At 50.1% G+C, this 13,421-nt stretch overlaps 1 protein-coding gene across 1 annotated transcript in view; it reads right to left on the bottom strand.

The window, feature by feature from the left end:
• Positions 1 to 10,440, bottom strand: part of Fndc1 (fibronectin type III domain containing 1) — an 81,595-nt gene extending 71,155 nt beyond the window's left edge. The window contains exon 1 of the mRNA XM_055615852.1: positions 10,331 to 10,440. Within this exon, the coding sequence (XP_055471827.1) occupies positions 10,331 to 10,433 (103 nt within the window). The 5' untranslated portion in view covers positions 10,434 to 10,440. The remainder of the gene's footprint in view (positions 1 to 10,330) is intronic.
• Between the last annotated feature and the right edge of the window lie 2,981 nt (positions 10,441 to 13,421).

Here is a 13,421-nt window from a genome sequence, read left to right as displayed (position 1 = left end):
TGTGTGTGTGTGTGTGTGTGTGTGTGTGTGTGTGTGTGTGTGTGTGTGATAAAGAACAATCTATTGTGTTCTTTTCTGGAACACCATCCACCTTCTCTGAAACAAGTTCTCTCACTGACCTGCAGCTCACTGGTTAGACGGACTGAGCCCTGAGCCACAGGGATGAACCTGGCTTTGTCTCCTCAGCACTGGGACTGCAAGCATGAAGCATGACAACTGGCATTTAACTGGGTTCCAGAAGTGAGGCGTGGGTCTTCCTGTTTATGAGGTAAGTACTTTATGAACCAAGTCATCTCCTCAGCTTCAACTGGCATTTAACCAAAAATTCAACAGATATGTCAGGAGAGGGTAGGGTGTACTCAGTGACAGTACAGCTTGCTGGTGAGAGGCGAGCTTGAGATTTACTTGAGAGGGGAAGTAGAAGCACTCAGCTATCTCCCACAAATGCTGGGTAGCACAGGGATACACAGTGACACCCAGAAGGCTGGCAGCAAGTGGGCAAAGCTCCAAGTTAACTGGCTAGACTTGAAGTCAGTCTTCAAGTGGAACTACATTTGCCAAATAATTATGACCTTCCCTGTCTCCCCAAAGGGGGAAACTGAAGGTGCAGGTTGACTAAAGGGTATGGTAAGAACAGGTACCGGTAAGATCCACAGATGGCTGACTGGATCTTCCCCAAGAGGTGGGCATCAGGTAGACACAACCCATACATTAAAACAGCTCGGTTCCCCTTCTGAGGTTTCTCATCCTCGAGGCTCCTTGGAAGTGTTTTCTACAGATGACATTGGTCCCTTGGGGCTCTGTCTTGGGGTCTGTGGACACTGCTCTCATAAGATGTCACAGGGACTCAGGCATGGTGGCATGATCCTTTAATACCAGCACTTGCAGGAGACAGAGGCAGGTAGATCCCAAGGTGTGTTTGAGGCCAGCCTGGTCTACATAATGAGTTCCAGGACAACCAGAGCTACATAGTGGGACCCTGACTTGAAAAACCCAAAATAGATAGACGATAGATCGATAGATCGATCAATCAATAGATAAATAGGTAGATAGAAAGATACGTGTACACACACACACACACACACACGCACACACATACACACACACATACATACATACATACATACATAAACCAAAACACCACACAGAGTTGAAAGAGCTTTTCACAGAAAATGCCTGACCCCACCACAGGGAAGCCACATCATATTTCTGCACAGAGAAGCATCAAAGCAAACAGATGTATCCTGTGCCCCCCCACACACACACACACCAAGGACAGCCAAGGCAGTAGCCGGATGTACAGACAGCACCCAGTTCACAGTCCTCAGAAGCCAGTCGGTCCGCACACATCACTCCCTCGGTGGATCCTGCTTCCCGGACTCAGTGTGCTCGGCTGCATTTGTGCAGAGAAAGGGCTGCACACAACTGAGTGCAAGCTGCAGAGACCTGGAATGAGCAGGGCTGCTCCTGGCAAGTGGCTGCGGCATCCCTAGCTGCCATCAGCACTCACTGACACACACAGCAGCCAGCTGGACCCTCGGGCTCAAGTCTCCTGCCACTCCAGCTAGCCTTTGGATAACAACAAAGCACCACTTATTCAGAACAGAAGGCCTCATTCCCCTGCACAAATGCCAAAGTGCTCATGACAGCACCGAGCTGACTCGGAATACAATTGTGAACCTCATTTTTTTTCTTCATCAGCCCCAAGAAGCCAATAAGCCCAGGAGTTAGATAGTGACTGACACTACCCAACTCTCTCTTGCTAACCTTGGCATAGAGTTTTCCACGGCCTACTCTACTTCCCTCCTCGTGTGAACATCTCCAGTCTGCACTCGTCTCTGTGGAAGGTGGGCTACCTCAGTAGGTTCACACTTGACTATAGAAACTGCACCCAACACTATGTCACTTGGATCTGTCTGTGTGCTACCTCAAGGTGCCCACATATGGCCCACCACATACACTGTTGGAAGTGGCCGAGAGCAAGAGCCCAGTCACCATGTAAGCAAGACCATCTGCAGGATGAAGATGCTGGCTCATGATGTCTTCACGTGAAACATGCTCCTGCTGCTTAGGAGCAGGAGCTTCTTACAGACAGAGTTAGCACAGGCTGTTCTTGATTGGTATTCAAGGAAAGCTGAGTGGCCAAAAAAAAAAAAAAAACCCATTCATCAAAAAGCTCTCTTCCCATCATTCTTTCCAGGCTTCACCTCTCCCTTTCCTGTATCTGGGGAAGGAGCTACAAAGCAGGGAAACACAAAGTGAAGAGATAGAAGGAAACATCTGGGCTGGAGAGGTGACTGGGTGGTTATGAGGACTCACCATACAATCACAAGGACCCAAGTTCGGATCCCAGCATCTATGTAATGAGCCAGACAAACATCTGTACCTCCAGTTCTAAGAGAGCCAATGCCTTTCTTCTGGGCCATTGTTTTCCCTTGCCAGAAAGCTAGAGTGCTAACCATACGAATGTCCTGACTTTCAGCTTCCCTTGCAGCTAGAATACACTTACAAGTGAGCCCGGCCCATGACACCGGTGAGGAAATGTGTTGTCACTTGTGGAAAAGCAACTTAAAGAGCCCTAATGTGCCCTGGGGCCTTTTTTAGCTTCCTCTTTTGTCACCTCCTGGGTTGTCACACATAATCCCTAGACAGGCATCAACCATCTAGCAGCAGTAGATGACAAGTGGGAGATGATGTAATGGCAGAGTGGTAACATGGGATGATCCTGGGCCCTGTTGACCTCACTAAACCTTGGATCCAGTCTAGGTCTCTCTGATCCCAAGTTTACAAGTGAAGAGATAAACAATTTCCTCATTTCTTTATCCACTGATACCAAGAAGGATTTGGGGTTAGCCACACTGTTGTTTGTGGATTCATGAGGCCAAGTCACTTCTGACTTTAAGTGAGAACTGCTTTCACTTTAACTTGTTCCTGTTGATGTTAGGGGTCCACTCTGGAAATACCATTTTGACAGTGTCAGTCTTTTTGTCAGTATGCCATTGACTTGAGTATGTACATCTGTCCTCAGAACAAGGAAACCAGAAAGGAAAGTGAACATAACCAACAGCGCTGGCAAGATGTGATTGTTAGGATTTAAAATTTCAAATCTCTTGGACTCTTTGTTTAGAAACCAACATAAACAAAAACTACTGTTTAAGGGGAAGTAAGATCCCCTCCCCCAATCTGCACCATTAGCTTCCAGGAATGGACTGGAAAGATGAACTGGAGGGATCCGGTGGATGTTTTCCTTGTAAAAACTGTAAGAAGATACGCTACTGTAAAGAGCAAGTGCTGAGAGCTGTGGGGGCACACAGCACCACGCCTGCTGGTGCCAACGCCACAAACTCCCAGGAAATCAGTCTCCCTAGGGTTCTGAAAGGATCTTTTGCACATTCTTCAAATTCAGTTTGCAGCCAAGAAGCAATTTCTTAAAGAATTGCCATTGTTCACCGGTCCAACTCAGACTCAGCCCACTACAAACTGCTTGACATGCCAGCTAAAACACACACACGCACACATCTATCTAAAAATTCATTTTTTCCCCTCAAAATGTGAAAGTCATTCTCTAACTATGTTAAACACTCGGACATTCCTGTGTCCTTGGGCACCACTCCTATAGCCCTGAAAGCTCCCTGGAAAATTCCCTTAGAAATGTGCCAGGGGAGGACATGGGAGGTGGGATGGAGAGATGGCTCAGAAATAATGAGCACTGGTTGCTTTTCCAGAGGACCTGGGTTCAATTCCCAGCACCCACATGGCAGCTCACGACTGTTAATGTTCAGGGATTTGACACTCATACAGACATACATGTAGGCAAAGCATCAATTCACAAAATATAAGCAAATAATTTTAAAAAAATGCAAATGTGCCAGCCAGGGGCTTGGGGTTGGGCTCAGATGGTGAATGCTTCCCTAGTGTGCACAAAGCCCTGAACTCAACGTTCAGCACATCAGCCAAGAGTACTGGCTCATGGCTGCAGTCCCAGCATGTGGAGGCAGAAGAATCAGGATCTCAAACAAGATGGTGAGTATAAGGCCATCCTGAGTTACAAAATAAAACACTAACAAGAGAGGCCCAACAAGTGTTTTGAGGAGGTAAGGAAAAACAAACAAGCAAACAAACAAAAAAGCAAGTGTACCAGATATGACCAGAAGACCCAGTGACAGTCCAGATTTCTAGCGAATAATTTTTAAAAATGTTTAAATCACTTAATGATTATTAATGGAAACAGACAAATAATCTATCAGTAAAGGGGGGGTACAAACCATATGATGAACAAAAAGGTGTGTGTGTCCCTGTGTTTTTCACTTTGGTATTGCTCAAACTGACCATGAGAGAGAGCTTAGAGAGCTCTCACACAGCTAGTGAAAGATAATGATCAAAACTGGATGAAATCACAGGACACACTTTCAAAGTTTTTACGGGTAGAGAACGAAGGATCTGGGGTGCACATGTGTGCTGGCTGTGAGTGCATGGAGTTAGCATGAAGGGTTGAGGATGGGATTACACACAAGCAGGTCTCAAACTGCTGACGGGGCGAGTTTAACAAGACCAGTGTCAGGAAAGACCTTGTTTATGGCCACGCCCCTTCTTAGCAATCAGGTATTTCCGTGGTCTGCCCTCTGGGACCTAGCCTGCAGCAGCTTTGCCAGGTGTGCTGCATAAAAGGCCCAACTACCCCAGATCGAATCTTTGTCTTGTTCGTTCTGTCTCTCTGCCTGTGTGTATGCCTCTCTCATGTCCCCACTCTGCCATGGCCTTTTGATCTCCCTCTTCCCCCAACAAACCTCTTGCCCTACCTCGGTTACATGGCCTAATTTCCTAGCGGCACACCCCTAGTTCGTTTTGTAATAGGGACAATTTGCAACAACTGAGGCTGGTGTTCAGCACACCACATTGTGATGGAATCATTCCTTGGCAGCCGGCCACAGGAGCAGAGACCCAGAAAGGGTGCTGTTTCAGCTTACAGTCTGTCATGCAGGGAAGTTGAGGCAGCAGGGATTTAAGAGAGACAGCACACCCACAGTCAAGAGTAACTAGCGATGAATGCATGAGCGCTGGCTTGTTGGCTGGCTCCGGCTGGCTTTCTCCTTTCTTGCGCTGTTTAGGGCCCACAGCCTACAGAAGAGTGGGCCGGGCTTCCTACATCAGTTACCGGGACAATTCTCCCACAGACCTGCTCACAGCCCAATCCAATCTAAATAATTCCGCATAGGACTCTCTTCCCAGGTGACTGTATCTAGTTGGCAGTTAAAACTAACCAGTCCCGGGAGCAGAAATGCCAGTGCTGGCCTTTACATGTAGCCTAAAGAAGAAAACCTGGGTAGCACCGTTAACTTCCAGACATGCAAACCCAGGGAGCCTGCAGGGGAGGATTGTGGGATTTCTAAGATTTGAGTCCAGATCCTAGGACAAGTGTATTTTAGATTATGCCCTTGAGAGAACAGTTTAACAGCTTTAACCCTGATTCCCACAGGAGGAAGATGACAGTATCACCAAGCTCACACGGGGTCCATGGAAACGAGGTGTGAGAACACAGGGGGGAGAGCCAGTTATGAGAAGGGCATTTTTAACAAGTCTGCCTACAGCACAAAGGTGAGATTCACGTCTGCAGCTTGGGGTTTGATTGCGTGTTTTGATGCCTCGGCAGAAAACTACAATGCTGGCTGTTTTCAATCAGCGTTTACAGTTAAGTTGTTACACTCAATTTTAAGTGTATCGTAGTATATGATATATGATTATAATTAGAATAATTTGCAATACTCTCCCTAGGAACAACAGTAAAGCTTAAGGAAGGGAGGAAGGGAGAAAAACACACACAGAGGGAGAGAGGGAGGGGGAGGAGAGGGGAAGAGGGAGTAGTTAGCAAGTCTATGACATCACCACTCCCTGCGTTTCTTACTGTCCCCTGTGGTCCAGCCGCTTCAATTTTGGCCTGGGCCTACAAAGGTGCTGAGGGTACCCCAAAAGCTAAAAGACTGCAAACCCCAGCTTTAGACTTAGGCTTCAGGTCCACGCCCCCTTCTATTAATATTTAAGTGGCAATTGCTAATGCGCAGTCCTGTCGACCATGTCCTTTACACCTTAATCTCTACAGGAAGCTCCAACGAGTGGCAAACCCAAAAAGGTTTTACAAACAGGGCATTAAAGCGACAGCGCGATAGCCTGACGTGTGCGCTCATTTTCTTCTCTCTATACGGTCCAGCCGCCAATAAATAAATCCCTTGTGCTAAAGCCCACGGAAGATGGGGCCGCCTCGGAAAGACCGGAGCGCCCTCTATGGGCCACAGAGCGCAAGCGCTGTCGAGCGGTGGGTCCAGGAATGAGGATGCCAAGTCTTTTAAGGGGAAAGCTTCTGGGAGGAAGGAAAAAGGGACGCTGGTTTATGTGACTAACCAATGGTCCTAAATACACAGTACACAATGATTAACGCTGGCTAAGATGTGCTGTGCGGGCAACACCAACCAAGGTTGTTCCCTCCCCTCCCCCAACTAGCTGCTTTCACCAAGTTACCCAAGTCACCGATTTGCTCTGTATATTAAAAATGTATTCCGTTTATGCACAAGTAACTACACAGCAGGCCCGTTCCTTTCTCTCTTTCACTTTCACAGCTTTAAATGCCCACCCCCATGACTTATGATCAAAACAAAAGCTCCTGGTAACAGAAGTTGAATTACATCCTAAGAAAGCCCTGAAATTTCATAGGGAACAAGGCAGAGGTCCAGTCCACAGTCAGCCTCCAGGAGTAGCCCCGGGAATGTTTCTGTCCAGATTTCTTATTCACACCCCTTGAGGTTGGCAGGGAATGGTTCCCAAAGATCTCCTAAGTCCCAAGAGCCAAGGAAGGTGGGCGCTCAGTAGCAGGAAAGGGAAGAAAAGCATTCATGCCCCACGTCTCCCAAGGGAACACGGCCCTGCATTTTAGTCCTGAGAGACCCAGTCTGGACTCCTGACTGCCAATACTATATGACAATAATTCCTGCCGCTTTTATCCCAGATGTGTGTGTCAATTCCTCACAGCAACCATAAGGAAAGGGTGCACACCACACCCACATCCCTCATGGACCAGGGATGGGCCATTATGACTTACACAAAGATAGGGCATGTTGGTGACATGGGAACCCTCTAGGGGTGTCTTTCTAGTGACGAGAACTGTCATTCTGACATCTCACCACACCCTCTAATTTTACAATAATGCCTCCTGTGCTCACAAGAATGAGGGATTCGGGCCATTCGTCTGTTAGCTAAAACAAAAGGGGCACGTATTTGCAAAGGTAGGACTGAAAAGAGAGGGCTACTCTAGAGGGCTGGAGAGGGCTGGGCCATAGGAAAGTTTCCAAGGATATCACAGCCCGAGCCTATCCACAAATAAAGACGCACTGCTAAAGGCCACTGGAGAGGTGACAATGGCATCAGGACTCTGACCCGGGCATTGGGACTCTTAACTTTCACTCAGCTGCGTATCCCAGGAGCTGTAAAAGATTCATTCAAAGCTGAAGCTAAACAACAGTTGTGTGAGCGAGTGTGTATGCGTGTTTACTCACTCATGCCCTGGCACGTGCACACATGAAGGCACACTTGCACGTGGAAGGCAAAAGATTGCCTTTGGAAGCCTCTTCTCGCTTTCTACCCGACTCGGGCACACTCTCTCTTGTGTCGCTTGCTGTACTGGGCAAGCCATGCCATCCAGTCCACAGCTGCGAGTGATTTCCAGCGATTCTCCTGTCTCCACCTCCCACCTTACTACAAGAGCTGTTACAGGTGTGTGCCACCGCATTGGGCCCCTGGGTAATGCTTTGTTTGATAACCATGCGGGCATACCATGTTTCATCATGTGACATTTTAAAATCACACTTTCACTCACATTGCTATTAAAACCGCATCCATTCGCACCACCATCATCATAAGAAAAGTTCCTAACACAGAGAAGCGTCTGAGCGTGCCAGAGCAGAGGCAGCTTAGCAGCATTCACGTGTTAACTTAAAAAAAAAAATCAAGTTGCATCACTGACAAGAAATACTTGTGACTACTTTACTGGAGGCAGCTTACTTTGTTCGTTTTTGAAGAAAAAATATGCAAGAGCTTCTCATGTCAGCAACTATAGTTTGTAGCCATTTTTTTTAAAGTAAATAAAGCATTCCACTTAGAAAGCACAGGTGTTTTTCCTTGGGGTTAAACACTGTCAGGGTTTTCAGTGTCCCTGCCTTGGCTCATTGTCAGGTACCATTTATTGTACCCTCAAGCTTTTGTGCCATCTCTGTGAACACCAGTGCAGGAAAGAGGCAGAGAGCGTCCTCATATTTCTTTGGGAATAAGTCTGGCCTTGGGGGTTTCTTGAAAAGATCTTTAGCTTTAGAGAAGAAAATGAAGATTACCTCTTCCCCTGTAAATGCATGCATGGTTTTAGTGCTCCGCCCTGAGGAGCACCCCCATTATTTTATGGTTCACATAGTATCCGACTGTAGTAACGGGTGTGGCGGGGGAGGGCATCACTTCCTTACTCTGTTTTCTTTTAATCGGCCCTAAGTTGAAGGGCTCACTGAGATCTTCAGTGTGTGCTGCAAGGAAAATGCCTGTAGCGCTATAATGGTCTGCTCCTGTCAGCTTAGCTCTGAGCAATTTGCCTCTCAGAGATGCTGGACCCCAAAAAGGGAGGGATGGGGCTGACAGCAGCCACTTGCAGGAAGCATGAATTAAGTCTGCCTGTGGCCTTGCCCGTCAGACACAAATCCAAGCAGCTGTTGCAAATGTGAATGGCAAGACAGACAGGAAGGCTCCTCAAGGAGCCCATGGAATAAATTACATGCTGCTTCGTGATCTCTTCCCTAGCACAGGAGCCATCTGCAGGCTGCTATGCCCACTTCTTTCCTTCGCTAATTGAACTTAAGTACGGTAAATGGGCACTTCGAAATGTGCTTGTCTCCTTTGTCCATTTCTAGTCTGGTCATCATTTTGCTTCAAATCCCACGTCAACACAGTAGAGAAAAGTGCCAACAAGCCTTCCAGTTCCAACATTCCACAAGGCAGTGATTGGCAGAGAGAGAGAGAGAGAGAGAGAGAGAGAGAGAGAGAGCGGCAATGCTGTAGAACCCTTCAGGAGCACAGCAGCCCTGCCTTCCCACACTCACAGGCGGAATCCACCCTGCAGGTGACCCTGGAATCAGAAGGAAGGAGACTGGACCACCACAAAGCTCACTAGCGCCTCCACTTCCAGATTGCTCTCTGTACAAAAACCCTTTCAGCGCTCGGAAAACTTTGGCTTAGGAAGAGTGAGGCCGTGGAACTGTAGGTGGGGGAGTTGGAGGACTAGAATAGATTTTATTCTGCCAGGCATGGTATGAGAGAAAAGACCGTACTGCCTGCCTGACCTCCTTATGAAAAAGGAACTCAGCGTCAGAGTACGTGGCATTCAATACCACCAAGCAATATGCGTGCTAGAGCTACCAAAGGTGTCACCAAGAGGTCTCTCCCTGAACGAAAGAGAGAGAGAGAGAGAGAGAGAGAGAGAGAGAGAGAGAGATCTGCTTTTTAGATTCCTGCAAGCTGATGACATAAATAAAAGCCGCAGTTTCCAGCTGCGGAAATCATGCATGGAGGTGGGAACCAAGACGCTGAGGACGTAGGGATGAAAGCCCACCGCAAGCTTTTCTCTTCCTCCCTCTCATCCTGGGTGAAAGACAGGAGAAAAATGAGAGGCAGCCAAGCCTCTTGAGCAAAGCAAGTGTCCATCCAGGCTGCAGCCTGAGAGTGGGGAGGGCGAGGTTCTCCAGGATCCCCCTTCCCTCTCTCCCTCTTCCTCCAGCTGCAGAGTTCCCAAGCCTGGCGCTCAGGGTTTCAGCTGTTGCTGGTTCTCTCTCTCTCTCTCTCTCTCTCTCTCTCTCTCTCTCTTTCTCTCTCTCTCTCTCTCTCTCTCTCTCTCTCTCTCTCTCCTCCTCCTCCTCCTCCTCCTCCTCAGTGACAACATCCTACCTCAAGACAGGTGAACAGGACGACAGAAGAATGCCCCCAGGAGAGCCTAACCTAAAAAAGTGCCCCCCAGCCCACACCTCCTACTCCCATATGATGCCCAAAGTCACTTTTCCTCTCCTTTGCCTGGCTCTCCAGGGCACTTAGACAAGTTCCAGCCCCCAGTTCTCTCCAAGCCCATCTCCCATCCGCACAGTCCAGCGCACACACCCCGCGCGCCCTGGCTCGACTCACGAGGACGCACAGGTTAGTGACAAGACAAACGCGGGCAACACGGAGCCAGAGCGGGGCAGTGGTCCCCAAGGGGACAAGCGGGCTGGCAGAGAAGACAGCTGGACGACCGCGGAGTCCAGTAGGCTCGTACCTGGGGGCCCCGCCAAGGAAGCCACAGGGAGCAGCGCCGCCCAGAGCAGCAGCGCCGCCCAGGGCAGCAGCGGGCTCGGGGACGCCCTGGCCTCGGGGGCCATCGGGAACCCCGGGACGCGCGGAGACGGAGCGGGGGCGGCCGGCAGGGCGCTGACCGGGGTGAGGGGAGCGCAGGGGCGCGCCGTCGGCTGCGGGTCGCCGGGCGCTCCGTGTCCCGCGCTGGCGGCGCTGCAGCCCCTCGGCGACGCTTCCTGGCCGCGCACCGCTGCCGCGCTCCGCCACTGAGGCCACCCGCCGCCCGCCGCGCCTTTTAGCCGCGCTCGGGCGCCCCCTGCCGGCGCGGCCGCAATCCCCACCCCAGGCGGGCGGGGCTCAGGATGGGTGACCCGGGAGTCCGGGAACCCCACTCGGTTTTTGGTGAAATCTAGAAACAAGACGTCGGTAGCCTCCTCGCCAGGAAGAGTGACCAGGAAACGTCCTCCGTTTGTCTAATTCTTTAATACCCTTTTGGCCGGGAAAGTGAAAACGATCGATGCCAAGACAGGGCGTGAACTTTGTCCCCATAAACCCTTAACTTCTCTGTGCGATTTCAGTTTCGGGGACCCGGCCAGGCAGTGGTCTGCGGGCTTGCAGTGTCCTTCCCACCGAGCCAGAGCGCTTGGGCAGGGGTGAAGAACTGTACCAGACGCCGCAGCTCCTGGCTGTCATTTCGCAGGAGCGCGTGATTCCAGTTGAAACGGAAGCAGGCTTTAAGCAAGCCGCAAGAACCCGGCCAAGAACTCATCTGACCTCCCTTTCTGTAATTTAACTACGCCTTGGGGTCCCGCTGTGCGGGATAGCAGCCCGGGGTTTGGTCTACTCCGGCCTGAGACGAGCGGAGCAGGAGCGCCCCTGGAGGCGGCGAAGACGCGCGCGAGCGAAGCAGAGCGCGGCTCTCTGCAAACCAACCTTTCGCCACTGCAAAGTGACAGAACACCAGATCGGCTCGCCGACGTGGCAACCCCAAACGTGCCCAGATTCGTCTAATTCTCCGGGAAGGACAGCACGTTAAACAAAGCGTGGAAGGTGGCGACAGATCACGGAGTCTCTATTCTGAAACACAACGACAAAAATCCATATATCCACACTGCAGCTTGCAGCGAAGTCTCCCCGTTCCCCAAGGAGGGCTCTCCGTTGATGCCCTCGCTGGAGTTTGGGAACGTTCTACTGTTAAACAGAAGGTCTCGCCTCGACGCTTAAAAGTTCTAGTTTCACCACAGGCCAGTTAGTTGCAGTCTGGCTTTTGCTGTCCCCCAACCCCTAACCCCCAACACACACACACACACACACACACACACACACACACACACACACACACACACACGGCATGCTCTTCCATCAGGAATGTCAGGCTCCCTCCCCACTCCCCACTCTCTCCCAACTTTGCCTAACAAACAAGCTTGGTCCAGGGGTCCTGTCGATCTTGCTGGTCAGCCATAGGTGGGGGAACTGATGAAAAAATCATCTCTTCCTCCGTGTTCCACGGACGGTGAAGGGCAGTGGCCATCGTTTGCTGAAACTCAGTCTTTAAAACAGAAGTGTCTCCTCATCGCTGGAGGCTGTGAGCATTAGGTACCTCCGGGCGCCTAAGGACTGAGACTGAACTGAGCATTCTCAGAGAATTTAGGCTATGAAGGTAACATGTATGTCTATAGAAAGGGAAACAGGGACTTGATCTGCATATAAGGAAAGGGCATGTGACCACAGATGGTGGGAGGCAATCAAGCGGCAAAGGATACTAAGGAACAACTGCCAGAAGCAGGAAGAGGGAAAGGACCACTCTCACCAGAGCCTGTGCACAGACCTGCTGGCCCTGGCTGTAAGTCCAGCAGGCCTAATATTAGACATTCCACCTCAAGAACCTAGACAAAAGAAACTTCCAAAGTTTAAGCCACATTGTGTGTGATGCTCTGTAAGAGTGGTCAGAGGAGCCTAACTAACGTAATGGCCAAAACGAGCTATGGCTCTGGCTCCAGGGGGATGCAGCCTGTGAGAAGGAAGCCTCCCACAGAAAGCCACCAAACAGGGAGAGAGCTCTGGGCTCAGAACTCTGAGCAGGAGAAAGGCCAGAAATAGGCTCCCATAGCCTAGGGAAGACCGGGGCACACAGCTGAGACATCCCGGGATCATCTGGAAACGTTGGCTAGGATGACTTCATAACTAATGGGCTGTGGAGAGAGGAGAGATCGACAGCGCAGGAAGCCACGCTGTCCTCGGCTCGCTCTTTGGGACTTTTGTAATTTCAAGACTTCACCCCTCTGTTTAGATGCAGGAAATTATCCCATGACAATGTGCAGCCACGCAGCATGCCGCACACGGTCATTTAGCGCCCACCCTAGAAGGTGGCTTGTTAGAGTAACTTTCCTCTGTGAACTCTTCAGCGAGCACGGGGCAAATCAAGGTCCAGTGTTAGAGTTCTCGGTCAATCCGAGCAGAAGCGGGCGGAGAGCCACTGCACGCTCCATGACGTAACCAGAGTTTACAAGTCCCGGTTCAGATTAAATACAAACCTGGCCGGGGTGTGATGGCACACACCTGGAAAGCAGACACAGGTGGATCGCTGTGGACCCTGTCACAGAAAAAGAACATTGGCAATGCTTATCTAATTTTAAGCCCTAAATGAGATTTCTAAGGGATCATAACTTTCCCTTAGGGGGGCGTGTGTGTGTGTGTGTGTGTGTGTGTGTAGGCCACAGGTTGACAGCAGAGCTTTTCTCAGCCTCCCACTACCACGTTTTTTTTGAGACAGAGCCTCTCACTGAACCCAGAACTCACTAATTTAGCTGGACTGGATGGCCAGGGAACTCCAGAGAGTCTGTCTCTGCCTCTACAGCATTGGGTTCCAGGCTCCTGTCATCACACACCTTCATGGGTGCTGCAGATCTGAACTGTCCTCATGCTTAAACAGATGCGCTTACCAGCTGGGCCATCTATCTCTCCTTCCCATCTTCTAGGTTCAAAAGGTGAGACATTAAACTGGCTTAAGAGGCATTGCCGTCTGTCCCACGTGTGGCTATCTCAGAAATGCAGGCTCGCTGGTGTTTTCCTTG

The sequence above is a fragment of the Psammomys obesus genome, unplaced genomic scaffold (assembly GCF_907164565.1).
Source record: "Psammomys obesus unplaced genomic scaffold, mPsaObe1.curated_primary_1811, whole genome shotgun sequence".
NCBI lineage: Eukaryota > Metazoa > Chordata > Mammalia > Rodentia > Muridae > Psammomys > Psammomys obesus.
Note: the sequence above shows the minus strand (reverse complement) of the source record. Positions and strands in the feature narration are given on the sequence as shown.